This window comes from Lepidothrix coronata, unplaced genomic scaffold, assembly GCF_001604755.1.
Source record: "Lepidothrix coronata isolate B3197 unplaced genomic scaffold, Lepidothrix_coronata-1.0 Scaffold27, whole genome shotgun sequence".
NCBI classification, from domain to species: domain Eukaryota; kingdom Metazoa; phylum Chordata; class Aves; order Passeriformes; family Pipridae; genus Lepidothrix; species Lepidothrix coronata.
The window spans coordinates 1077782-1103162 of record NW_016690207.1 but is presented as its reverse complement, the minus strand read 5'-3'; the positions used below and the strand labels follow the sequence as shown (position 1 = coordinate 1103162).

The window sequence follows — 25381 nt, the reverse complement described above, 5'->3', positions numbered from 1 at the left end:
GAAATGAGGAGCAGCAGCAAATCACTGCATAATATACACACTTTATTTATGAATTTGTATGTATACAGACTTTCTATACACACATTACCTATATAATAAAAATGTACATGTGTATACATGATCGTATAAATATAGAACTGTAGAAATCTTAGAACTGATCCTGTCTATTCACAGCAACTCCTCCCGTGGGCCCACGTTGTTCCAGCAGCCGTCATTTGAGGCTTGGGCAAAAGGGGCAAGTGTCATTCGTGTTGGTTTGCGCCCAGAATTTGATGCACTGGAAGAAAAGAGAGTTAGTCAAGAGCTACTGGCACAACCCAGAGGTGTCATTGTCCCCAGCAGTGCAGCCAGGGCACTCGTTTTCAGGGATAGGTTCCTTTGCTCCTGGCAGCCTCCATCAGTAGGTTACATGAGGAGGGAGCCCCTGTCGCCCTTCCAGGACCATCAGGCCCTCCTCAGTACATGAGTTTCCATTTTCTTGAGGGGCCACTGCTGGAGGCCCCAGAGCTGTTGGGACGAGGGGTTTGCCCACACAGCTGACCCACTGCCAGACCCACTGGACAGCAAAGTCTCCTCCTCTTCCCAAGAGCTCCTGTCCGGGACCCCAGCCCAGACACCTGGGCAGCAGTGGCAGGTCTCTCCCCTCACCCTGTGTTCTAGATCCTTCCAGGCTGTCCTGCTCCAGGGTCTAACCCTCACAGCAAGGAGAAAGGCTCGGGGACAGGAACAAGGGCAGCCTGTTCTTAAAGCCACCACCCAATGGCCACACTTAAGTGGCCCAGCCACAAGTACGGAAAGGATGGGATGACAGGATGCAAGGAATTGTTTATTGATCGTCCCCTTTTGGCAAAGTGCCAGTACCACAGGGACTCAGGAAGGGAATCAGCACTTGGAAGGATCAGGAGGAAGCCCTGAGCAGCAGGGAACACACTCACCTCCTTGTGCAGCACGTGCGAGCAGGCCATGGGGTGAAGGTCACCGGGCTGCACGAGCTTCTGGCACATCAGACACAGCTTACAGGCAGCTGGGGTCTGGGACAGGCAGTGAGGGAACAGAAAGGAGCAAGGAAGTCAGACACTCAGCTCTGATCACATATTCAGCTGCCCAGTCCCCCCCTCTGCCATCGCACACCGTGAGAACCGCTGACACAACTCGTCACCACTCCCCTCTTCCCCAACCTGAAGCACAATGGATCTGTACCTCTAATCCTTTCTTCACCCCACCAGCCTGAGTAGCTGTGTGGGGAGAGAGCTCCCAGCTCCGTGGGCTCATCCCTTCAGCCACCTCCCAGCCAGGCTCCCTCCCTCCCTCCCCTTTCCACCAGGGAATCCAAACAGCCTTACATGTGATGCTGTTCCAGGGTAAGCGACCTGGGCCGGGGGCAGGAACACGGGGGTGCTGATCTGAGGCAGCGGAGCAGAGAACATGGGGGCCCTGATCCGGCCGAGGGGCTGCAGCAGGACAAAGGAGGCACGTCACAACAGCCCAGGAGGAAAGGACAGACGAGTCACCCCGAGCCACCCCGGGGAAAACTGCTCCCTGGTTACACCGCCGTCAGCGGAAAGGGGAGCCCAGGGGACAGCCCTGACGCACAGCCCAAGCTCTGCAGGGATCCAGGGAGCAGGCACAGCTCTCCCTGCTCCCCAGGGCCCCCCTTCCAGCAGCCCCCACGCTGTCCCACCTGTGCCCCGGCCGCTGCCTGCTCCTGCTGCTCCGCCAGCTTGGCCGCTACCAGCTGGTTCAGCTGCTCCATGGTCAGCCCGGCCATGGTCTTCCGAGCTGTCTTGATCTGCTGCAGGATGTTGGTGAGCTGGGCCCTGTGTGGACAGCAGCCTGCTAAGAGCTCCCAGTCCTCACAGACAGGGACCCTCGGCGAAGAGCCACCCATGCCCCAGGGGAAACCGTGTGCTCTAAATGTCTGCCTTCCCAAGTGAGATGAATCACATGCTGAGGAACTTCTCTCCCCAAAATGCTGGGAAAAGAGCAGGGAACACCCAGAGACAGGAGGGGGGCTCCTGGCTGTGCCCAGGCATCCCTGATGTTCTTCAGAGCTCCAAGAGATTCTCATTCCCAGCACTGTGGCAAATCTGATGGAGACCACCAGCCTTTGCTCCACACCTTCAGCCTTCCTTCACTTCACCCAGATCCCACACATGCCAGGAGGAGCCCTGATCCCATCTCACACACACAAGCCCTTGCTCTCCGGAAGAACAAGGCCAGGCACTTACTTGTTGCACTGTGGGAACCGAGTCAACAACTTCTCCAGCAGCTTCTCCAGCTTGTCGGCCGGCTGGGGCCTGTGGAACTCGGGAGTGACGTTCACCCCGCCCAGGCCGGGCGGAGGAGGGATGGAGGCGGCGGGAGGCATGTGAGGGCTGTGCGTGCCGATGAGCGATGCCACCACGGGGCTGTTCCTCCCCTGGGAGGCAGGCAGTGGTGGGGAGGGCTGGTTGGGCCTGGAGATGGCGGGGTTCAGGAGAGGGAAGGAGAGCGCCCGAGGATCGGCGCTCGGCATGACCATGGGAACGGGGACGGGCCCGATGGGAAAGGGGAGCCGGGGAGCAAGGGATGGGTTGGGCTGGAATGCCGTCAGCATGAAATCTGTCTGAGAAAGAAAAACAGGGGAAGAAGGAAAGGCTGGTTAGAGTAAGCCCACCTGGAAGCAGAGTTGAGTGCCCTCCTCCCCAGCCAGACAGATGGGATGAACTGCAGTCACTGGCAGCTGGCAAGGAAGGAGACCCTTCCCCTCCTCTGCAGGGACAGCAGGGACTGGGCACAGGGCTCCAGAACACACAGTCCCACACACACAGCACAGCAGGGCTGGGGCCAGCCCAGCGGGTAGGCTGTGCCAGGGCCTGGCCAGCCCTGCCATGAGGCTGGAGAGACACTCACTTCTGAGGGCGGAGGTGGCAGCGTCGGAGTCGGGATCTGTGGGAGGCTGCTCAGCTTTGTGCCATTCCTCACCATCTGGATGTGGTCGTTGAATTGATCCTACCAGAGAGGGAAGAAAACGGACACATTCATCAAACCTGAGGAAGTCTGGGGCATTCTCAGCCCCAGGGCAGCTGCAGGTCCTAAAGTGGCACTGCTGGGTTCCACAGGAGTCAGGAGAATGAAAAAGGACCCAGAGGGAGAAACTAAGTGCCTCTGCCAGTAACCCATCACAGATCATTCCACAGGGTTGATCCACACACATGAGCCTGAGGAGGCAGAAGATCTCTGCAGCTGCCTGCAAAGGCTGACTGACTGTGCCATGCTTTTGGGCACACAGCTTTTTGGGGGCTTGGTTCTCTCCCAGAGAGGGTTGAAGCTAGGCATGGAAAGCAGTGTGGATGTGAAGAACTGTTCACTGCTAAGCTGGGAGAGTTCAGCAGGGACTTACTCTGACACTTTCCTTGGTCATTCGTATCCTGTTCAGCCTCATCTCCCACTCCTGCTTTGGCCTCATCGTCTCCAGCGTGGGTGGTGCAGACCTGCAAGCACAACTAAACTTTCCCACTTGCAACTGTGCTCTCACTGACAGCAAAGTGGGAGCAAGTAACCCCCCCACAACCTCCTCCCTTCCCCTCATCCAGCTGGGCGGGAAGGGCTCACCCCCAGGGTGAGGAACCCCATGAAGGGAGAGCCTGTGGTGCTACCAGAGAGTGACTGGGGGACACACAAGGATACCACAGTCAACAGCACTCACTGACTGTGCTCAGCAGATGTTACTCAGTAGTGTTACTCAACAGTAACAGGGGATAAGCACAGCCCCACATACTCCCATGTGACATAAATGAATCACACTGTTTTAATAAGAAACCCTCAGGAAAACCTGAACTATTCCAGTCCAGCCTCCAGCATAAGCAGAGGAAGAGGAGATGGGATGTAGGGACACCTGAGTTACCCTCCCTGCCACTCCTGACACTGCACAGACTCACTTGAGGTAGGTGAGGTGTAGCTCTGCTTCTTTCTCTGCTTCTTCTAGTTTCAACACCAGCAGCTCCTTCCGGCTCTCCAGGGACAGGATCTAATGGAGAGAGGCCCCACATGAAGAGCAGTTTCTGTACTGACTCATTTTTTGCTGCCAGACCATAATCTCTCCACAAGAGCCATGCTCAGTGCACCAGGCACTGCTCCCCACTAATGTTTACTGCACTGGGACTTGTTTATTCCTCCTCTTGTCTCACAAAGTGGGACTTGGCCTTGCCCTCAACTGCTCCCGATTTCACAGAACCACCCCCTAACCATCTGGAATCTCAAACCAATCACTTTGCAGGGAAGGAGTTACCTCTGCTTTCCAGGCCCGTTCTGTCTCCTCAAGAATGTTCCTGTTGATTTCATTGTGCTGGTTCTTCAGCTTGTCCAGCTCCATCTCCCACAGCTGCCTGCACACAGAAGAGAAGGAGTCTCCTTAGGCTCAGGCACCGGAATGGCACAGAGCAGGAGTGCTGACAGATTCCCACAAAGGGATCGATCCCAGGAGCTCTGCATGGGGTGGAACTGTGGAAGATCAGCAGCTTCCAGACCGTGACACCAGGCACTGTGCACCCTGGGCTGCAGAGATTACTGTGCCAGGAGTGAGCTGTTCCAGAGCACACAGGCAAGCAGTGTGCAAACACACTGGGCAAAACGAGAAGAGGGGAATTCCCCTTGGAATTCGGTCCGATTCCAGAGCAGGGTGCACAGGTCTGACCCAGGAACCAACCTAAGCAGCACATGGAACTATCCTGTTCTGATCCTGAAGAAGTTCAAAGCTGGGCATTTCCACCTGTGCCGTGGGAGCACCTAGATCTGGAGCTTCTCTGCCCAGCTTTAAATGCCCCAGCACACCACAGTTTAGTGTAGCTGGGCATCTGTGGGGAACAGACAGGGAAATCAGTCTGCCCCAGTTCTGGGAAGTTGAAATTCAGAGGTAGCAGTTACAAGCTGAGTCAATCCGCCAAGCACAAACTTTAATCTTATGGGATCTTTATGTCACAAGTATCCAGGAGCCTGCTTGTGACCGGGATCAAAAAGGATTTAATCCAGAGACCTGATGCTGGAAGAGGAAATAAAACCCTTAGAGTACATAACTGGCCAGCACTGCTGGATCATTCTCTCTACTCTATCCCACCAGGAGCATCAGATTCACTCCACAGCAAAACGACAGGAAGGAGAAGTGCACTGAGCAGCATTAATCAGGTAATGGATAAGAGCCTTACTTCTCATCGGACTGCTCCGCGATCAGAGAAGCAATCTTGTTTTCCTTCTCCTCCTGCTCCTTCAGCAACCTGCACAGGAGGAACAGGACAGCACAGCTGGAGTCAGGACGGCGCAGGGCCCACGCTCAAACCCCTCCTGGCACATCCCTGCACACCATGGGCTGGGACAGCTCTGCTCAGTGTGGGGGAAAACAGCCACCAACACCCTCCGGAGCACAAATCCTGCAGTCTCATGACACTGCACAAAGGCTGGGGCACAGAACCAGGCTCAGCCAGGGAGCTGTGCCCCTCCAGCAGCATGTGCCCTGCAATGTCCACTCAGGGGAGAAAGGAGCTGAGGACTTGGAGCCATCACTGAAGGAGCTTTACCCAAACTCAGCACTGAGCCCTCAGAATAAAAGAAATCAACCTCTACAACGTGACAGAATAAAAGTGCAAATTCACATACAGGGCCATCCTAAATACTCCTTGCTTCCAAAGAGTTTAAAGCTTTTTGCTCCATCAGGTAAATATCAGGGTTAAGCAAGACCTTCTCCCCCCAGAAATAAACACTTTTCTCCATACAAATACCTTCTTCCTTTCTCACAGAGTTTCTCAATTTCAGCTTTCAGATCCTGCTCTTTCTGCAGGAATTCTTTCTTTTCTTTCTCCATCTTCTTCTTTGTCTCTTCTCGCTTGATTGTAACGTCCTGAATTGCTTTCAGGATCTCCTGGAGTGAAAAAAAGCATCATGCAAATACAGAGCAAAATTCCCAAGTAATGGCTTTGATTTAAGATCCGTTATTATTTAAATTAATTGATCAGCCAACTCTTTCTTTTTTGCAGATCCAGTCAAGATATATATGGGTTATTATGAGGAAACTCAGGAGACAGACACTCTGGGCCACAAGTTCTCTGCCTCTTCATAAGGATTTTAAAATTAACTAAAGGGAAGGTTAAACAAAAACAGGACTTCACCAGATACCTGGTGGTTCTTCATCTCCTCTTCCCTCCGCTGCTGGAGCTGCTTAAGCTGGACCTGCAGCTGATTCTCCACCTGCCTCTGTTTGTCCAACACCTCCTGGTAGCGCTCCTTCAGCAACGCCCGCTCAGACATCATCTTGTCCTGCAGTGGAGAGTGAAATTTAGGGAGAACCTTCCCCTTCCCTCAAGCTAAAGGGACGCAGGAAAGCTCAGCACTGTGTAAGAGCCCTGAAAAGAACCACAGATAAGTGGTTTCCACTTTCACAGCTCAGGCTCTCTAGATTGGAAAAGACAAAGGGATACACTGCTCGAAGCTGCAGCTGCTGCTGCATTTCCTCCTGTAACAAGGACAGCTTAAGGACTCCTTACTGGAGTATTTTGATGGTCTTGGAAGTCTTTCCCAACCTTAATGATTTTATTTTGACAAGCAAAAAGTGGGAAGAGCAGCTTCAGCTGCTTTGCCCAGGAGCAGCAGCCTGGGAGCCTGAGTGGCTGAGCCTGGACCTTGGAACCCACCAAGTTCTTCTCGATATCCTGATCCGTGTTCACGTCCGCATCGGCCGCCTTGAAGTCGGTCTGTGAAGGGAGATGGTTACAGTCAGACCCTCACCCCTGAGAAACCTCCAAGGCTGGCCAGATAATCAACCAGCCCTGGAGAAACACCAGTGGTGGGGGAATAACCTGCCCTGGATTCTGACTGGCCACTTAAGCAACCCTTATTTTATTCTTTTCATAGAACCAGAGAACAACTGGGGTTGGAAGGGACCTCCGCAGGTCGTCTGGTCCGACCTCTCTGCCAAGGCAGGGTCACCTGGAGTACATAGGAATACATCCAGGTGGGTTTGGAATGTCTCCACACCCTCCCTGGGCAGCTGTTCCAGTGCTCTGCCACCCTTCATGGAAAGAAGTTCCTCCCCAAGCTGAGATGAAACTTCTTGTGTTTTAGTTTATGGCCATTGCTCCCTGCCCTCTTGCTGGGCACCACCAAAAGAGTTTGGCACCATCCTCTTGGCACCCACCTTTGAGATATTTATATGCATTGATGAGATTCCCTCTCAGTCTTCTCTTCTCTGGACTAACAAGGCCCAGCTCCCACAGTCTCTCTCCATCAGAGAGTTGCTCCAGACCCCTAATTATCTTTGTGGTCCCTGCTGGACCCTCTCCAGTAGCTCCTTGTCTTTCTTGCACTGGGGAGCTCAGAAATGGACACAGCACTCCAGATGCAACCTCAATGGGGCCAAATTTTAATTTAAATATTAATTAAAGACTGTTCAAACCACAAGGCCACAGTCACAGCAGCAGCTGTAAGGCTGCAGGTATGGATGTGTTTCACCCTCCAGCCTCGACTTACCCAGTTCTTTGCCCTCCAGGCTCCCGAAACGGCCTTTCAGGGACCTCTCCCCGCACACCACAAACCCGAACAGCCCCGGGGGACCCGCACCCACCTGCACCGCGATGTTCTGCGACGGCCGCGCCGGGGCCGCCTCCTCCTCGTCGGGCTCCTCGGCCGCCGCTCCGCTCTGCCCCGCGGCCTCCGCGCCGCCGGCCCCGGGCTCCCCATCGCCGCCGGAGGGGCCGGCAGGGGCGGCCGCGGGGTCCGGCTCCGCGCCGGGGCCGGGCTCGCCGGGGCTCTCCGGGGCGGAGAGCGGGGTCCCGCTGCGCGGAACGAGCACATCGGTCACCGCCTGCAGCCGCGCTCCATCCGCGCTCCATCCCCGCTCCATCCCCGCTCCATGCCCGCTCCATGCCCGCTCCATCCCCGCTCCCGGCCCCCCCCGTTACCTGCCGGGCGGCGCGGCGGGGCCGGGCTCGCAGAGGCGCGGCGGGTCGGGGCCGTCGCCCTGCGCCTGCTCCAGCGCCATGGAGGGGGGGCGGCTGCGGGGCTGGGGCGGGAGCCGAGCCCGGGCCGGCGCGGCGGCACCGGGGGCGGGAGGGGGGCACCGGGCGGCACCGGGCGGAGCGCTCGACCCGCGGCCCCGCCGCGCCGCCCCTTCCTGCCCGCGCCCCGGCGGATGTGACGCCGCTGTCAGCGGCTCCGGGGGTTCCGGCGGCGGCGGCTCATGCCCGGTGAGAGCCCGGGGGCACCGCGGGGCACGGCGGGGCCGAGGGACGGGGGGTCCCGGCGCGGCTCCCCGCGGGGGGATGGAGGGCGGGAGCGGCGGGGATGCGCTGCCCCTGCGTGACCTCCGCCGTGTCCCCGCCGGAGCTGCGGGGCGCGCAGGTGCCGCTCCTGCGGGGTCACGGAAAGCCCTTCCTCTAGGGAGGGAAAGCTGGACATCGGTGTCCAGCACGGGGCGAGTTGTACCAGAGGCTCGGGGCAGGACCGAGGGCCAGGGGATGCCGAGCTCCGGACACTTCCATGGGTGCGGGATCTCCGGAGGTGTTTCCCCCTCCGTGCGCTGCCGTGGTTCGTGGAACAGGGGTTCAGCCGGGGCTCGGCGGTGATTTCCCCCCGTGCCGGGTGAAAGCAGGTTCCTCCGGCCGCGGAGCAGGTTCGTCCTCCCCCGCGGAGTTCGGCGGTGCCCCCGCAGAAGAGGAACCGGCTCTGGGCTGCCCACGGAGCGTGGCATTGCCCGTGGTGGTTGTTCCCGGGGATCTGCGCTTCGGGAGTTTCGTGGCAGTTTCCTGCGGTGCCACGGCGAGAGGAGGAAGTGTCTCCTTCTGCCAGCCCGGGGCTGCACCCCCGGCGGGCAGGGCAGGGTTGGGATCGATCCCTGCCCAGCCTGGGTGCGCCTCCTGTGCTGCATCGCTGGGAAGGAGCCGCCTCGGCTGGAGTTCCCCTGGACGGGGTTGATGGCAAGCCCAGGTGTGCTGGTGTTGCCTTCCAGGAGTGTGGGGCTCTGTGGGACCTTCAGGTGCGGCCTCCCCGTTCCTCGTCCGAGGACACTCTCACCAGTCTCGTTTCTGCCGTTCCAGCCCGCCTGTCTGATGCCGCATTGGAGGCAGGGAGTGCCGCTATGGAGCGCAGGGATGGAGGCCACGCTCTGCATCCACACGTGCCTTTGGCTGAGCGCCGCCTGGATCCCCCTCGCCTCGCCAGCCGGAGCGGCCTGCGGCGGGCAGTGCTCTCCGGACACTGAGGGCCACCACGGCAAGCTGACGTGGGCCGTCAGCCTGGATGCGCCCGAGGAGGAGCTGGAGCAGCGGGCAGAGGAGCTGGCCCGGACTGCGGGGCTGGTGAACATGGGCCGTGTCGGGGAGCTCAAGGGCCATTACCTCCTCGCCTACCAGCCCGACGGCCACGCGGGGAGTGAGCCCGAGGCAATAAGGAGGTCGGTGGACACTTTGTTTGCACAGCACGACAGCGTGCGGTGGCACTCGGAACAGAAGCTTCTGAAGCGCTCCAAGCGCAGCCTGCACTTTAACGATCCCAAATACCCCCAGCAGTGGCATCTGGTGAGTGGTTTTCCGGCTCCTGCTGTACTCACAGGCTCAGGCTGTTTGTGTGGCCACGAGTGAGCTGTCACACGGGAGGCAAAACAGCCTCTTTCTGTTCTCTGGTGAGGAGGGAGCACAGTGAGAACTCACCTTGCCTGTTGTGTGCTCGCCCTGATAGCAGGAGGAGGCAGCTGCCGTGGCTGGTTGTGCACTCATGGCACTGGGGTGGGCAGAGAGGTTTGGCCGGAGCACACTGTGCACTCCTCTTCGTGGCTTGAGCGAGTGTTCCTCGCTGTCCACCTCAAACAATCTCCCCGGGTGTCCTGTGACTCCTTCCCATGCTGGCCCTGGCCCCACACATAACCAGTGCACCCCTCACCACTGACCCTGTCCCCTCACTGTCCTTTCTGGCACTTAGAACAACCGTAAGAGCCCCGGGAAGGACATCAACGTCACGGGCGTGTGGGAGCGGAACGTGACGGGGCGCGGCGTGACGGTGGTTGTGGTGGACGACGGTGTGGAGCACACCATCAAGGACATACAGCCAAACTACGTGAGTCCTGCTCCGAGCTGGGAGGCCAAAGGGCAGGCTGGAGGCTGGGCAGTGTGACGTGAGCGTGTGAAACCCTGGGCTCAGCCAAGGCGGGAGTTGCCAGCAGCAGACCTTTCCTGGGAGATTTTGCACCCAGGTTTCGGGGTTACCTGCCTTTGTGCTACGCTGCAGCTGGTCTGCCCTGCAGCAGTGGCTGAAGCTGCCTCGGTTGGTCCCTTCCCCAGGTTGGTCCCTTCCCCACGGCAGCAGATAGCAGTGTTGAGCTGCAGCCCCGTGTGGAAGCAGCCTGGAAGTTCTGGTGACTCCCAGGCTGTGTTTCAGCCCTTGTAGCGTGCTCTTAACCCCTGCTTTTCCAAACTGAGGGGAGAGAGAGCCCCGAGTCGTGACAGTGGGTCTGTTTTCAGAGCCCAGAAGGCAGCTATGACTTGAATTCCAATGACCCCGACCCTATGCCTCACCCCGACGAGGAGAACGGGAACCACCACGGGACCCGCTGCGCCGGGGAGATCGCGGCTGTGCCAAACAACAGCTTCTGCACGGTGGGAGTTGCCTACGGGAGCCGCATCGCAGGTACCTGCAGGCTGTGGCACCCCGAGGTGCCCGGCATGTCTCACCTCCAGCTCCGTGGGGCCGGACACGGCTCTGTGGGCTGGGACAGCTCTGAGTCAGCAGTGCCTTGCTCAGGCTGGTTGGGGCTGTCGCAGGGAGGGCCCAGTGCCTGCCTGAGCTCTCCAGAGGATACGGCTCCCGGCAGAGCAGGATAGGTGTGGGTGTGGCAGCTTTTCCAGTGTTCTGGAGTGCTCCTGGCCTGCCCATCTGCAGAGCTTTTGGCAGAGCAGCCGTACCACGCAGGCTGGGCCAGGCAGTCATGCCACAACGTGCCTGCTGCGGTGCAGGCTGCAGGCTGTGTCTGGAGGCCCCGGGGAAGCCAATCTTTGCCAGCCCCCCACCTCCCCCAGCCCCTGGTCTCGACTCTGCCTCGTGGGGATGGATGGGGTGAAGGGCCAGTGCTGCATCTCCTCTGCAGGGCCAGGGAATGTGTGTGTGTCCTTGGCTGTCTCCAAACTCCTGTGCTCCTTTGTAGAGGAAGGGGAGGTCTGTGTGCCAGGCAGGGTGTGTCCCTGGCAGGGCAGGGACAGTGATGCTGGGATGTGGTTCTGTCCATACCTGGTCACACCATCATCCCTGAGGGGACAGCGGGGTGCTGGGGGTCAGGGCTCTCCCAAGGGCACTGTAGGGAACTCTACACCCCTGCCCTGGGCTCCCTCCCTCCCTGAGCACCCACCCTGATGGTGGCACAGCAGGGTCCCAGAGCTCCAGCCAGCAGAGGCTCCCAGCTGGCAGAAGCAGAGATGAGCTCATCATGTAACCCCAGCTCAGGGAGCAGGGAGGGTTTACCCAGCGCTGTTTCAGGCCTCAGCCCTCCAAAGCTGGACCAGCCTTGCAGGGGCAGCCTTGAGCCAGGAGTTTGTTTGCAGTTCATACAGCTCACTGACCCACGTGGGCCACGTTCCTTGTCCTTTGTCCCGCAGGCATCCGAGTGCTGGATGGGCCCCTCACAGACAGCATGGAGGCCATCGCCTTCAACAAGCACTATCAGATCAACGACATCTACAGCTGCAGGTGAGCCCCAAGGACACCCTGAGCTGGCACCCAGCAGACCCACGTGGGCCCTGATCTGCCTGGGGACAGGGTCACAGCTCGTGGCTGAGTGTTCACACCAGCTCCCATCCTCCTGTGGCTCCAGACACCACCAAAATCCTCTTCCTGGAGAGCTGCCCTGGGCTCTGCACAGCGGCTGCAGTTGTGAGATCTCCTTCTGTGTGCTGCTGCAGCACGTCCCCTGGGCTGTCTGTGCTGGAGGGGACACTGTGCCCCCCACTGTGGTCAGGCAGCCCCGGCTGAGCCGTGTGACGGGGGCTGGAATGTGTTGTTAAATAGAAATCAAACATTTTGTCCACTGGAATCTGACCCAGGGGCACAGTGCAAACACGACAGCGATCTCGCAGCAGCGAGGGGCCATCCTGATGGCTGGGAAAGCACAGTGCTCCCCGATCCCAGTCGTGCTGCTGGAGCAGCTGCTGGCTGCCCGTAGCTCGCTGTAGTGGCAGGAGGAGTTGCTGCCTGTGACTCCTGGGGCTGTCACTTCACAGTGTCTCTCTTTCCAGCTGGGGTCCCGATGACGACGGGAAAACCGTGGATGGCCCCCATCAACTGGGAAAGGTAAAAAGCAGCCCCAGCAGCACAGGTGGCCCTGGGAGGGCCCTCCAGGGCTTGTGGTTTCTTGCTTGCCCCGACAGGCGTGCAGGGACGTTGCTGTGACACTGTGCATGTCTGTTTGTGTCCATGGCTGCCAGCAGAGGTGTCACCTGTCTCTGTGTGGTCGGGAGAGGTGACGCAGTGGTGTTCAGGCAGTGTGGGATGAGCTTTCTAAGGAGAGGCTGGTCCCAGCAGGAAAATGCTCTTTCGCAACCTGTGGTATTATTCTGACAACTTTTTGCAACCCACAGGATGCTCTCTGCTCAGGACACTGAGCATTCCCAGTGCTGAGGGTGGTTCTCGAGGCAGGGAGCATGCCTTTGGATGCTGGGAACAAGAAAGGGGAATGGGATTGCAGTGGGAGGAAGAGTCAGAGCTGAGGCTGCTCCTTCCCAGGCCATTGAGGCTCTCTCACAGCTGCTGTGCTGCAAAATGTGGCTGGTCTACCTGTGCCACAGTGAGGGGTCACTGAGGGGGCCCCAAAACCAGCACTGGGGTGTGGTTCTGCTCCATTTCTGCTGTGCTTTTCCAACCACAACTCAGCAGTTACTGTGCTGTTTGGAGCAGCCCTGACAACTGAGCTGCCCATTCACCATAACAAATGGTTTCCAGTTCTGCAAGTTAATGTATTCTCTTCCTGCATGCAGAGACAGCTGGAACAAGCTCTGGGACACAGAGCACAGGCAGAGCTCTCTGTGCCACAGCAGAGCTGGGAGGGCAGAGTGTACCTTCATCTGCCAGAGGGAGGGAGAGCAGGGAGGTTCAATTCCAGTGGGATTGGGTTCCTGCTGGTCCATCAGATATGTCCTTTCCCTGGGTGGGAAGGATGTCTGGGTGAGGCATCAGGCTGGAAGTGCAATTCCAGGTGGGGCTGGCAGTGCTGTGTTTCTCAGCAGTGTCTGTGGGACTGGGCCCTCTCAGAAGGGCAGTGGCCACATGTGAGGAGTTCTGATCCCCCTGGCTCAGAGCCACACGTGGCTGCTGGCAGGAACCACTGGGATCAGCAGGGGAGGGCACGGGAAGAGCCCCCCTGGCCTGAGCACGGTTCCCTGTCCCAGGCTGCCCTGCAGCACGGTGTCATTGCCGGCCGCCGCGGCTTCGGGAGCATCTTCGTGGTGGCCAGTGGGAACGGTGGCCAGCACAGTGACAACTGCAACTACGATGGATACGCCAACTCCATCTACACTGTCACCATAGGTGAGTGCCTGCGTCTCCTGGCTCCTTCCTTCCCAGCGTGCAACAGCGAGATCATCCCAAAAACACACAACCTGCCCGGCTGGGAGCTGGCTGGGTAGTGGGAATCTGTGGGAAAGGGTCTGGGAATGAGCATGGCAGTGTGTAGGGCTTCAGCCCTCAAGTCTGCAGTTTGCTTTTGACCCACAGAGAAAGAGGAGGCCAGGGGAATTCCTGCATGTGTCCAGGCCTCCCTCCTGGGGCCGTGACGTACTGCCTTGTTCAGGGAATGACCTGACATGCAGCATTCCCATCACTCGTGCTAGAGGAGAAACGTGTAATCCAGGTTCTCAAGGGCAGAAACTGCGGTAGGGGTAGATCTGTGTGACACTGAGCACAGTGAAAGGTTATTTATCGTTGCTGCCTTTCCTGTAGATCTTCCAGGTGGGAAAAAATACAGGCTTGGTTCTAATTTCCCTGCCCAGCTCCCAGCCCCTGGAAGAGCACAGCTGGCAGGAGAGGCTCTCAGGGCATTGTCACCTTGAATTTCAGCAGTTGAAGCCGAACAGGTTTCATGCAATCCATGGCTTTCCCGTTTTCCCAGGAGCAGTGGATGAGACAGGCTCCATGCCGTTCTATGCTGAGGAATGCGCCTCCATGCTGGCCGTGACCTTCAGTGGTGGGGACAAGATGATGAGGAGCATTGTGAGTACCCACACCAGGCAGCTGTGTCCTCCTGCACACACCTGGAACAGCCAGGACGACGCTCTGTCCCTCCCGATCACCACACGATTCCTCCGTGAGCCAGGGAGCAGAGGTGCCTTTTACCTGGGTCCTGCATAAAGAGTGCTCTCAGAGGGAGGTTCCTGTTTCTCAGCTCTGTGGGAGCTGCCCCACACCTGCCCAGCCACCCTCCCTGGCTCCTGCTCCAAAGGGCTGTGGGAGCAGGGAGTGCAGGGAGCAGCGTCGGGCTCTTTAAGCTGCTTGACCACAGCTCCTGCTCTGCTCTGGCACGTGGGCCTCTCCCTGCTGAATTTTTCAGAATATTTTTATCAGCTTTTCCTTCTTTTGCCAAAAAATGACTTCTTGTCAACAAAATGTCCTTTTTGCCTGAGCCAAGCAGCCAGGGCTGTTTTCCCCACCACAGGCCTGACCCAGCCCTTCCCTCCCTTGGTGCTGGTGCCTGTGGGGGGCTGTCAGGCTGCCCCCACCCCACAGTGTGACCCCTTCCTGTCCTGTGGTGCCAGCAGGATCTACAGAGCCCACCCACCTTGGGGCAGCTGGGGAGAAATGTTGCTGGCTCCCAGGCCTGATGTTTGGGGTTGTGTTGTCCCTGGCTTGGAGGATCTCCTGTCAGGACAGGTATTTCCCAAAAGTACTTCTGTGGCAAAGCTGATGAGGCAGCCACGTGGAGATCAGCACCTCAGTGTGTGCTTGGGGGTCTCAGGGGATCTGCTGGTGTGCTCTCGGGAGTAGGGACTTGCTGCTGTGGCTCTGTGCTTGCCACAGAGGAGGTGAATCCAGGCTTGTCAAACAGGCTTCCCTGCATGCTGGGTAAACCAGGGGAACAGGGAGAACCTGGGATCCTCAGCCACCTGGCTGGGACTCACCAAGCTCCTCCTGCAGCCCAGAGCCAGGGCAGGGATCCATGCCCAGCCAGAGCGCAGCACGAGCTGCCACAGGGAAAGTAAAACCCAGAATTGAGATGATTTTTCCTTTCAAAAATAGCTTAAGTTGTCCCAGGCTGGTTTGGAAAGTACTGACATTAGGAAAAAAGGGAACAGCAACCCAGTGAGGGCTCTGCTGCATTCCATCAGGAGTTCCAGGCTTGTGGGCTGATGACTGGCTTTCCCAAGCCTGGTATGAGTGCTTTGAAGGTCTCAAATGCACGTTTATTTCGAATACTGGCCTTGTGGGACACTAACACGGGAGCTGGCATTCCATGGGGGAGCCAGGACAAGATCCACACGTAGCCTAGGAACGGCATGTGCCACAGAGACATCCTGTACCGTGATCCTGTGCCATGCACAAACCCAAACACCCCCTTTTTCAGGAGTGCAGTCAGCTTTGAACAGCCTGGAACTCGCTGCAGTGGTGTCAGAGTTAACATCTCTGCAGCCATCTGCTCCGTTTTTTTTTTCTTTTACCAGACCATAAACTTTGTGTGGTTTCCTTAATGGGAAGAATTTAATACAGCTTCTGGCACTCTCTGTGCTTCCCACTGAAAGTTTGTGCTCTTGGGGTGTTCTGTGTGGGACACGCAGAGTCCCAGCATGAGCTGGAGCCTTTCACCCTCCAGGTTTTGGGCTTTATCCCCACAGGGAGCACACAGAGGTGGATGCACTTGGTTTGCAGTGAGGTGGCATAATTTGGGAACCTCCCAACGCCTCTTTTTAGGCTCTGTGTGCTCTGCACTCCATGTGGCCCCTCTGCAGCCTGGTTGTGTTGGAGTGACACTGCAGTCAACAGTGAGCATAAGGAAGGTCCCAAACTGTGTCTGCCAGGAGTTTTCCACAAAGATGCTTAGTTAGACCCAATTCCTCTCTCTCTCCAAAGGGAACTGTCCCCATTCATTGCTTCCCAGCTGGCATCACTGCCCCTGCAGTGAGGGGCTCCCAGGACCTTTGCTGGCTGGCTGTGAGCAGGGGCAGCTGTGTCACAGGCTGAGCAGGGGCTGCTGGTGGAGCCGGGGTGGCGAGGACACAGCTCAGGGCCGGGGCCGTGTGCTCCAGTACTCCAGTACCTGTCCCAGCCACCCCAGCAGGGCAAGGAGGCCTGACAGAGGCGCCTCTCCTCTTCCTCTGCAGGTGACAACGGACTGGGATTTGCAGAAGGGCACGGGCTGCACGGAGGGTCACACGGGCACGTCGGCGGCCGCCCCGCTGGCAGCCGGGATGATCGCGCTGATGCTGCAGGTGCGGCCCTGCCTCACCTGGCGGGACGTGCAGCACATCATCGTCTTCACTGCCACCAAGGTGAGGAGCCCTCCCTCCCCGCCCCTTCCCTCCCTCCTCTGCCCCTCAGGGATGCTGCAGGAAGGCCAAGGCCCTGCTGTATCCGTGTTTACGTCTGCGGCCCCTCCATAAATCTCTCCATCGTCTGGCTCCCAGTGAGGAGATTGTGTTTTCCCCTCACCCCTCATTCCTTCCAGGAATGTGGCTGAGGCATTTTCCTCTGTCATGATAATAAATGGGGTATTTGCTGCAGGAATGCCTCCATCTGCCAGCGTAGGGGTCTTCCAGGGGCTCAGCAGGTTCCAGGAGCTCAGGCCCCGGGATCAGGTGTGTGTGATGGGCTGGCCCAGCCCCAGGGCTGTTATCTCTGCAATGTCATCCCATGGTCCATGCAGTGGGAAAGCAAGGAGCTCTGCCCTGCTCTGGCCTTTCCTGGGCTCTCCAGAGAGCCGGGCTCCTGGAAACAGCCACAACAGGGAGCTGGGCAGCAAACCCAGCCCTTCCTTTGGCCTCAGCTCCCGCACAGCTTTGCTGCCCAGAGCAGGAGTGGGAACTGGCTGGAGCTGCCCGGTTTGGTTTAGGGATGGGGCTTCTTCCACACGCCACTGGGGAGCAGGAGTCCGTGTCCAGCTGATGCTGGGCTCACCTTGGCATGGGGCAGTGTTTTCCATAACTCTAAGCCAGTGTTGCCGGAGCACTACAGCCCACTAAGTGATGGGACTCAGATCTATCCTGCCCCAGCTCCTGTTGATTTAAAGGACTCGGTTCCTTCTCTCCAAGGCTTCTGCCATCCCACAGACTGTGGCTTGGGCAGCAGGGAGCAGCTGGGATGTTTCAGAGCAGAGGCATTTGTGCCCTTTCGTGCTGCTCTATTTCCTTTCTGAGGTGCTGGGAAGCCAGTTTGTCCTGGGATTTGTTTCAAACAAAGGACAACCTGTTTCTTTCTAATAAGGCCATGTGGGTTTGCTTCCCTGCCACTGTGGGATGTGTCTGAGCCTCTTTCCCTTCAGGCCTGGTTCCCTTTGGGTTTCAGGGCTGACAGTCCCCCAAGGTAACCAGAGCACCCCGTGTTTCTTTGCAGTACGAGGACCGTCACGCTAAGTGGGACACGAACCAGGCAGGCTTCAGCCACAGCCATCAGCATGGCTTTGGCCTGCTGAACGCCTGGAGGCTGGTCAACGCTGCCAAGGTAATTCCCTCCTTCCCAGACCTGCCCTCTGGGCAGGTAGAGCAGCCCAGCCCAGCGGCTGGGACACATCCTGTCCTGGCAACGCCGTGGGGTGACACTGCTGCTGTTCAGGGCCAGTGCTTTGGCCACCATCCTGCTGGCCCTGGCTCTGAGGCTGCTTTTGGTATGAAGTCATGAGGCTTTTGGCAGTGCCTGAGAGCTGCCCCGGGCTGCTGCTCTCCAGCACTATATATAGCCATGGTGAGAGCTGCGCTGCCGGGAGCCCACAGCTCTGATTCACAGTGTGGGGACTTTTGTCAGCAGCCCCAGCACCTTCCTCCCTCCCTCCACAGTGGCTGCAGTGAGGGTGTCCTGCCCTGAGAAGCAGGGTGTTCTCAGCTGGCAGCTCCAGGGAGTGCTGTGGTCGGAGCAGCAGCGGCATCCCCGTCTCTTCCTGCTCCGCTCGCACGGAGACCCGGGCACGTCCCTTTGGCACTTGGTCCCAGCTCGTGTGTGGAGTGCTGAGCAGCTGTGCTGGGTCACTGCCACTGCCAGCCATGCCCCCAGTGCCACGAGGACTTCCACGCTGCTCCCCCTTCCTGCCCCACTGTGTCCAGAGCTGGAATGGGATGGCCTCGAGTAACCACTCAAAGCCACTCGGGTGATGGTGGGGACAGACCCAGAGCTGGGGAGTCCCAAGTCTTACTCACCCCCCTCCAGCTCTCCTGGGCGTGTGGGCACTGCTTCCATCCCCAGAGTGCTCACACCACCCAGTGTGTGTGCTGCCCAGGTCTGTGTGCCCCAAAACAGCATTGGGAGAGGCCCCTTGGCCTGGGCCCACATCCAGGAGCAGCTTGTGAGAGCCCCAGGAGACTGAGGGATGGATGTGCAGGGAGGGTGCAATTCATGCTGAATCCTCTCCCCTTCCCCCTGGCAGATCTGGGAGTCTGTCCCATACCTCGCCTCGTACGTGAGCCCTGTGCTGAAGGAGGGCAGGAGCATCCCCCTGCTCCCACGGGAGCTGGAGGTCGCCTGGAATGGTAAGAGCAGGTGTGCCATGGAGAGCACGTGCTGCACACACCCAGGCCAGGATCCAGCAGGGCAGGAGCAGCCTGGGCTGTGTGAGGCCACGAAGGGGTTAAGTGCTGGGCTGCCTGGGCTTTTTCTTCTCTTTCCGCTGCCCTTCCCCAGGGGATCTGCCTGTTGCTGCCGTCCCCTCCCCATAACCCCATCCCATGGACTGATGTGTTTGGGGAGCCAGACAGGGCTGGGCAGCGGCCAGACCCGCTCCACTGCCTTTGACCATTTTAGGTAATGCTCCAGCTCCCGACTTGGCCAGCCCTGTCCACATCAACAAGGCGCTGCTCAGGCTGCTACCAGTGGGAAGGAGAGCTCGGCCCAAGTCCTTCCCGGCCCCCCTGCAGCTCCTGGCTCTGCTGGGCACAGCTCCTTTCCCTGAGGCTGAGCACATTCCCCCTCCATGCCTCACTGGAGATGCTGGTCCTGGGAGCCTGGCCCTGCACCTCTCACTGTCCCAGCTGTATTGCTGGCAGAGGTGCACCCAGGGAGCACCCACCTGCCCAGAGCAGGCCGTGCCACAGCCACAGCTCACTCTGGAGCATGCCAGGCTCCTTGGGCTGTGGTTGGCAGCTCTGGGGCTGTGAGGATCCGTGGGACTGGTTTGAAATGGGATCAGGGAACCTAGACACCTAGTCTCTCCTCCCAGTCCCACACAGGTCCTGTTAAATGGGGCTGGCTGGGAGTGGGGACTCCATGTTGGCCACCAGCCTCAGCAAACCCTGCCTTCCCTCTCCCAGTCACCACCGCCGACCTGGAGCTGTCTGGCATGAGGACCCTGGAGCATGTGGCAGTCACTGTCACCATAACCCACCCCCGCCGTGGCAACCTGGAGATCAGGCTCTTCTGCCCCAGTGGGATGATGTCCCTGATCGGGACCACCCGGAGCATGGACTCGTAAGCACCGAGGGGTCAGGCTGGGGAGGGCAGGACCCCAGGGCCTGCGTCGGCCTCGTGGTTCAGGCTCCATGACCCTCTCATGGGTCGTTTCCCCTCACCCCTTGGCAGGGACCCCAATGGCTTCTCTGACTGGACCTTCTCCACGGTGCGGTGCTGGGGCGAGGAGGCGCAGGGCACGTACAGGCTGCTCGTCAGGGACATCGGTGAGTCCTGCCTGCCTGGGGACACTCCTGGGGTGGTGGCAGCTCTGGGCCATGTCCCAGGCTGCTGCCAGCTCATCACTTGGGAGAGTTCCCCGCTGGACCAACCTGCTTCTTCCCCAGGAGATGAGAGCCTGAGGCCTGGCACCTTAAAGCAGTGGCAGCTGACCCTGTACGGCTCCTCCTGGTCCCCGGCAGAGATGAAGGAACGGCACAGGTAGGGCACCACAGTCCTGGCTTGGTGGGGAGCCAGGAGCAGGAGGCTGAGGGGTGTTGCCCATACCTGTGAGCAGGTGCTGCTCGGTGGAGCCGTGTTGCTGCAAGGTGCATGGCAGGGGCCCTCACACCTCACAGGGCAGCCGTGGGCTGCAGAACTCAGCACTGTTTGCTGAAAGAGGCACTGCAGACCCTTGGTGGGCATTTGGGACCCTCCCTGGAGCCCCTCTGCCTGCAGGACCTGCACAGGGTGCCTCTGTCCCCAGGCTGCTGGAGGAAGCCATGAGTGGGCAGTACCTGAGCAGCAACTTCTCCCTGCCCTGTCCCCCGGGGCTGGACATCCCCGAGGAGCAGCACTACACCATCACAGCCAACACCCTCAAGGTGAGCCTGCCTGCGAGCCAGGGGGTCCCTGTATCCCCCAGGATGGGCTGGAGGAGCAGGACCCTGCCTGGGACACTGTGACCCCTCTGCTGGGCAGTGGGCAGGGCTCGGGGGGGTCGAGGGTGGTGTTTCTCAAGGGGTTTCCCCTCCGTAGACCCTCCTGCTCTTGGGATGCTTCGCCGTGTTCTGGACTTTCTACTACATGCTGGAGGTTTGCCTGACGAGGAACGACGTGGGGCTGGACCTGGCCTGCTCCAGCTCCCCCAGCTGCAGGTGGTACCAGCAGGGCGGGAAGCACCGAGCCCTGGAGAGCGGCCTGGAGATGGAGTCGGTGCCGCTGTACCGGGAGAAGGACGTGGAGGAGGCCGAGATGGAGTGTGAGCACCCAGAGCCTGCCCGGGATGGGGAGGAGGGGTCCTGGACCCCCACCCACCCTGAACTTCCCAGCAATGGCAGAGCTGTGAGCTTCCACGAGGCAGCTCCTGCTGGAGCGGGATACCTGGGCCGGGAGGCACCGGCTGAGCTCCTCCTGGAGGACAGGGAGCACCGGCCGTGCTGACTGGGGCTGGGCTGGGGCTGGGCTGGGCTGGGGCCCTCCCCTGCGGTACGACCCTCCTGGGCACAGGCAGCACAGACTCATTCCTGAGCCAGCGTGGACCATTGCCACTGTGTTCTGTGGAAGGTGGTGTTGGAAGTGGCTCGGAAACAAGGAAAAAAGAGTGCTGGTACTGGAAGGGGAGCTCCCCTTCCCTCGCTCTGGAAAACAAAGCAAGCCTTAAACCCCTTCCTGAGGGAGCCTGTCCTGCAGGGCACTCAGAGGTCCCTGCTGTGTGTGGAGCAGGGCCCTGTGCCATTCCTGCTGGGAGCGTGGCAGCTGTGGCAGAGCTCCACACCAACCCCCTTCACACCACTGCTCCCAAGCCTGGCAGCGCAGGCAAGACGTGTCCCTTTGTCCCTGATTTCTGCAGAGAGCCTGGAAAACCCGGCAGGGCCCCTGGAAGGTGCCTCTCCAGGCAGGGACCCCACAGCACTGGCAGTTTCCTGCCCACTGGGCTGGCAGTGGCCTCTACCCACCAGTTATCCCAGTTTAGAAGCAGGGAGCTACTTTACTCATCTCCAACCAGCGCTTCTCCCTGTCCCCTGTGCTCTGATCCTGCTGGTTCCTCCTCTCCCTTGGGCATGGAGCAGCTGTGGGGCTGGGGAAGCAGGAACAGGCCTGTTTGGGTGGCAGGATGAGGCTGTTCCTGCAACGGTGGGCACAGGAGTCCCTCTGGCAGCAGAGCTCACTGGGGCCACTGTCCCAGATCTCCCTCCCCATCCAGGAGGGACAAAGCCAGGAGCAGTGCCTGATTTGGGCCAGGGAGGGGAGGATGAGTTGCTCTGGCAGTGGCTCGTCTGAGCAGGGTTGGCTTGTTCACATGTCTTTGGGTTTGGTGGTTTATTTTTTTAGGGCTGGGGTTTGTTTTTTAATCAGCAAAGCCCTTTTGTGTAGCTTTCCAAATAAAGCCTGAAAAACCCTCCTCTCCCCCATCCGTCACTCCTCTGCTCTCCCAGAGCTTCCTCACTGTGGAAAAATGCGTCACCCATCCCCTCCCAGCACCGGGGCCTGGGGGGACCCAGTGTTGGGGTGTGGGTCTGTGGGGGCCGTGAGCCCTCCATGCCCTGCTCCCAGGAGCCGGGATAACGGGAACTGCTCCAGGCAGGGGGATGCAAGGGCTGGGCCAGAGTGTTGGAAGGAGTGAGGAGAAAGGTGGGTGTTGAGCTTCAGGGGGGAGAGGGCAGAGTCTTCCAAGCCGGGCAGGGAAAGCCTGATCCCCAGCTGTGGTTTTCCCAGGTTCGGAGCTGGAAGAAGGAGCAGCCATGGCCTTTTAGGGAGGGTGGCTTCAGCTTTTCCAGAGTCACCAGCCAGGCGGGAGGAAACCTCGTCAGGCCACAACTAGATGAATATAACCTTTTAATTTCGACAAAAACCAAGTACAAAACCGAGGCCCAATTCTCTCTTTCTCCCCGTTCGCAGGGATCTCTGCGGCAGTGGCGCGGGGCTCGTGGGGGGGCTGCGGGCAGGGGGGGCCACCCCGTGGGCCGGGGCACGTGCCCATCCCACCCGTGGGACACCCGTGGGTGCCGGGGGGGGCAGGACCGGCTGGCGGGGGGTGCGAGGCCGGGGGGGCAGAGGCTGCCCGGGGCTGGGCGCGGGGGCTGCGGCCCCGGGGCGGGGGGCTCTGCGGGGCGCGTGCGGCCGCTGGCGTTGGGGCGTTGTTGGCTGGCGTTTGGGGGCGTTTGCTCCTCAATAAATACCAATCGGTGCGGGGCTGGTGGCGGCCGCCGACGCTCGGGCGGCTGCGGCGCTGGGCCGGGGGGAAGCGGAGACGGAGGTCCCGGCTGGGGAGGGCTGGGGGCGGCGGGGGGGTGCCTAGCTGATGATCTGCCGGGGCCGCCCGTAGCTCATCCCCGCCTGTGACGCTCCCTTGTTGGTCCCCATCTGTAGCCCGATGATGTTCTTGCCCTCCTTCAGCTGGCTCTCGGTGAACTCCCGCTTGTGCTCCTGCGCCTTCCTGCGGGGCACGGGGAGAGGCCGTGGGGCACCCGCACCCACCTGGGTGACCAGCAGCCCCCCCCCCGATCCCCAGGGGTGCCCCAGCCCCTCTCCCTCCCCAGTGTACCACCTCCATGTGCTCCAGGGTGCTCTGGGCAGCCACAGGGCAAAGGGGTCCCCACACCCAGCTCTGACACTCCCCCACTTACTTCATGAACCAGTTGGGGTCCCCGTGGTAGTGCCCGTCGTTCTTGGTGATCGCCAGGCTCCCCAGGGCCATCAGCGTCCTCTGCACCGCCGCCATGTCCTTGGCTGCCGAGGGACAGAGGGAGGGATGTGAGGAAGGGCACGGCACAGCACGGCAGCCCTGGATCCCCCAGCCCCAACTGCCCCCCTCCTGCACCTTCAAAGAGGTCGACGGTCTGGAACATGTCTGTCTTGGTCACACCATAGTCCTCGGCCGCCTTCAGGAACTGGGCGATCTGCTCCATCTGCTTGAAGACCATGGTGGGCGGCGCGTCGGGGATCTTGACGGGCTTGGAGCCGTCGGGGTAGAGGCTGTTCACCAGCCTGCTGAGCACCTGCCGCGGGGGAGAGCCTGGGCTTGCTGCAACACCACAGAGCCCCCGCCAGCCAATTCCCCCCCGGGACCCCACTTACGATGCCGTTCTTCAGCCAGACCTGGAAGCCCAGGCGGCCCCGCTCGGGGCGACCCACGGAGGACCCGCACTGCGCCACGATCCACTCCACCAGCCGGTCCTCCAGCTCATCATCGTACTTCTTCTCGATCTTGGACTGCACGTCCCTGCTCATGCCATAGGCTGGGCCTTTGTTTGCCATGGCTGCAGTGGTGGGAGACCTGGCGGCACGACGGAGACCGTCAGGCTGTGGAGATGCCGTCCCCCTACCCAGGGACCCTGCAGCAGCCCTGTGGCATCCACCACCCACCCTGGTGCAGTAAGGACATGCCCTTCTCTTGGCTCTTCCCTTGATCCATCCGGGAGTGTTTGGCGGTCAGTTCACAGCCATGACCCCCAAAACCTGCCCAGACAGATGGTTCCTGTTCTGGCAGAGGTGCCTTGTCCTCACTGCCTGGCTCAGGCTATGCAGGGGAGCAGCCTCATCCCTGTCCCTTGGTTGGCACAAACATCCCTGGAGTGGCCATGCCAGGATCCAGGTGGCAGGGTGACCACAGCAGGGCTGGGTGGCTGTGTCGCAGCATGGTGGCCACACCATGGCAGAGCAGGGTGCCCACAGGGTGGCCTTGGTGTGGCAGGTCCGGATGCCAGGGACGAGCATGGGCGAGGCAGGAGCGGTGGGAGCTGTGCCCGTGCCCTTGTAAGGACATGCTGTGGCAGTGATGGCAGGTAGCTGGCTGCAGGCAGGGCCCGAGGTGCCAGGGAAGATGCCAGGGAGAATGCCAGGAGGGAGAGGCACCATGAGCAGCAGCCAAGCCCTCAGCAGAGCTGGCCTCACTCCTCCCTGCACAGCTCCTTGCTTGGCATGAAGCCTCTGAGCGCCAGGGCTGTGCCCTCAGGGAGCCGTGTGCTCGGTCCCACACCCACGACCTGCCTCCCGTGGGCTCATCCTGACCACTGGGCACAGGCACCGGGACTCCTACGGGATGGGCTGAGACCTGGCACAGCTCAGTGCAGGAGAGAACGCTGACCCCACTTGCTGCCAGCAATGCAGGGGTACCCCACGAGCCCCAGGGGCAGCCTGTGCCCGGACTCAAGCACCACTGGGCACTTCCAGCGATGCCACAGCTAGTCCCGCTCTGTGCCCTGGCCCGAGCTGGCACAGAGGGTTCACGCACAGACCCACGGCTCCCTTGGCCACGCGGCAGTGCCCGGCAGTCACCCCCGGCCCTGCCAGCCCCCTGCCGAGACACGGGGCAGAAACGGACGCGTCGGGGTTGAACTCGCCCCTTTCTCTCTGCCCTGAGCCCCGCACGGCCCCTCCGGCCCCCGCGGGGCCGAGGCCGGTGGACCCGCAGCAGCGGAGCCCCCATGGGAACGCGGTCCTGAGGGGCAGGAGCAGGACAGAACCCCGGCAGCGACCCCAGCCCGAGCAGGAGAGCCCGACCCTCCTCCGGGGAGCAGCATCCCCATCCAGGGGAGCAGCATCCCCATCCCGGGGAGCAGCATCCCCATCCCGGGGAGCTGCGTCCCACCCGCAGGAATAGAATCCCCATAATTCAGGGAGCAGAAGGCAGCCCCTATCCCAGGTACAGGGTCCCCAACCCGGGGGGGAGCACCCCCATGCCGGGGGCTGACATCCGTACTCCGGGAACCCTCCCCGCCGCCCCCCCCGCCTTCCCCCCGCGGCAGGACTCACAAGCGGCTGCGGACGGAGCGAGGGCGATGCTCGGCGCGGGACCAGCGCTCTGCCCCGCGGGGACCCCGACCTTGCGCTAAAAGGCGGGCGGCGGGACGGT

At 60.2% G+C, this 25381-nt stretch overlaps 3 protein-coding genes across 4 annotated transcripts; 1 reads left to right on the top strand and 2 right to left on the bottom strand.

The window, feature by feature from the left end:
* Positions 1–21: 21 nt before the first annotated feature.
* Positions 22–7640, bottom strand: RNF214 (ring finger protein 214). Its single transcript, XM_017809484.1, has 14 exons — positions 7592–7640; positions 6663–6722; positions 6148–6288; positions 5754–5893; positions 5184–5252; positions 4271–4367; positions 3921–4009; positions 3383–3485; positions 2893–2991; positions 2229–2605; positions 1682–1817; positions 1344–1451; positions 936–1031; positions 22–277 (listed from the first exon to the last, which is right to left on the bottom strand). The coding sequence occupies exons 3-14, from the start codon at positions 6280–6282 to the stop codon at positions 212–214; spliced, it is 1515 nt and encodes a 504-aa protein (XP_017664973.1). The 5' UTR covers positions 6283–6288; positions 6663–6722; positions 7592–7640; the 3' UTR covers positions 22–211.
* Positions 7641–8158: 518 nt separating this feature from the next.
* Positions 8159–21928, top strand: PCSK7 (proprotein convertase subtilisin/kexin type 7). 2 transcript variants are annotated; one of them, XM_017809476.1, is made up of 16 exons: positions 8159–8213; positions 9063–9542; positions 9943–10077; positions 10482–10647; positions 11610–11700; positions 12246–12300; positions 13395–13533; positions 14114–14214; positions 16317–16484; positions 17545–17652; positions 18569–18671; positions 19449–19605; positions 19717–19811; positions 19932–20025; positions 20291–20408; positions 20563–21928. In XM_017809476.1, exons 2-16 carry the CDS (start codon positions 9075–9077, stop codon positions 20965–20967), a joined length of 2403 nt encoding a protein of 800 aa, XP_017664965.1. In that variant the 5' UTR covers positions 8159–8213; positions 9063–9074; the 3' UTR covers positions 20968–21928. The 2 variants fall into 2 exon arrangements, with proteins under 2 accessions (XP_017664965.1, XP_017664966.1); XM_017809477.1 differs by lacking the exon at positions 8159–8213 and adding an exon at positions 8347–8952.
* Positions 21929–22666: 738 nt separating this feature from the next.
* Positions 22667–25342, bottom strand: TAGLN (transgelin). The gene is made up of 5 exons (XM_017809499.1): positions 25282–25342; positions 23605–23803; positions 23348–23525; positions 23154–23256; positions 22667–22963 (listed from the first exon to the last, which is right to left on the bottom strand). Exons 2-5 carry the CDS (start codon positions 23782–23784, stop codon positions 22822–22824), a joined length of 603 nt encoding a protein of 200 aa, XP_017664988.1. The 5' UTR covers positions 23785–23803; positions 25282–25342; the 3' UTR covers positions 22667–22821.
* Positions 25343–25381: the final 39 nt, after the last annotated feature.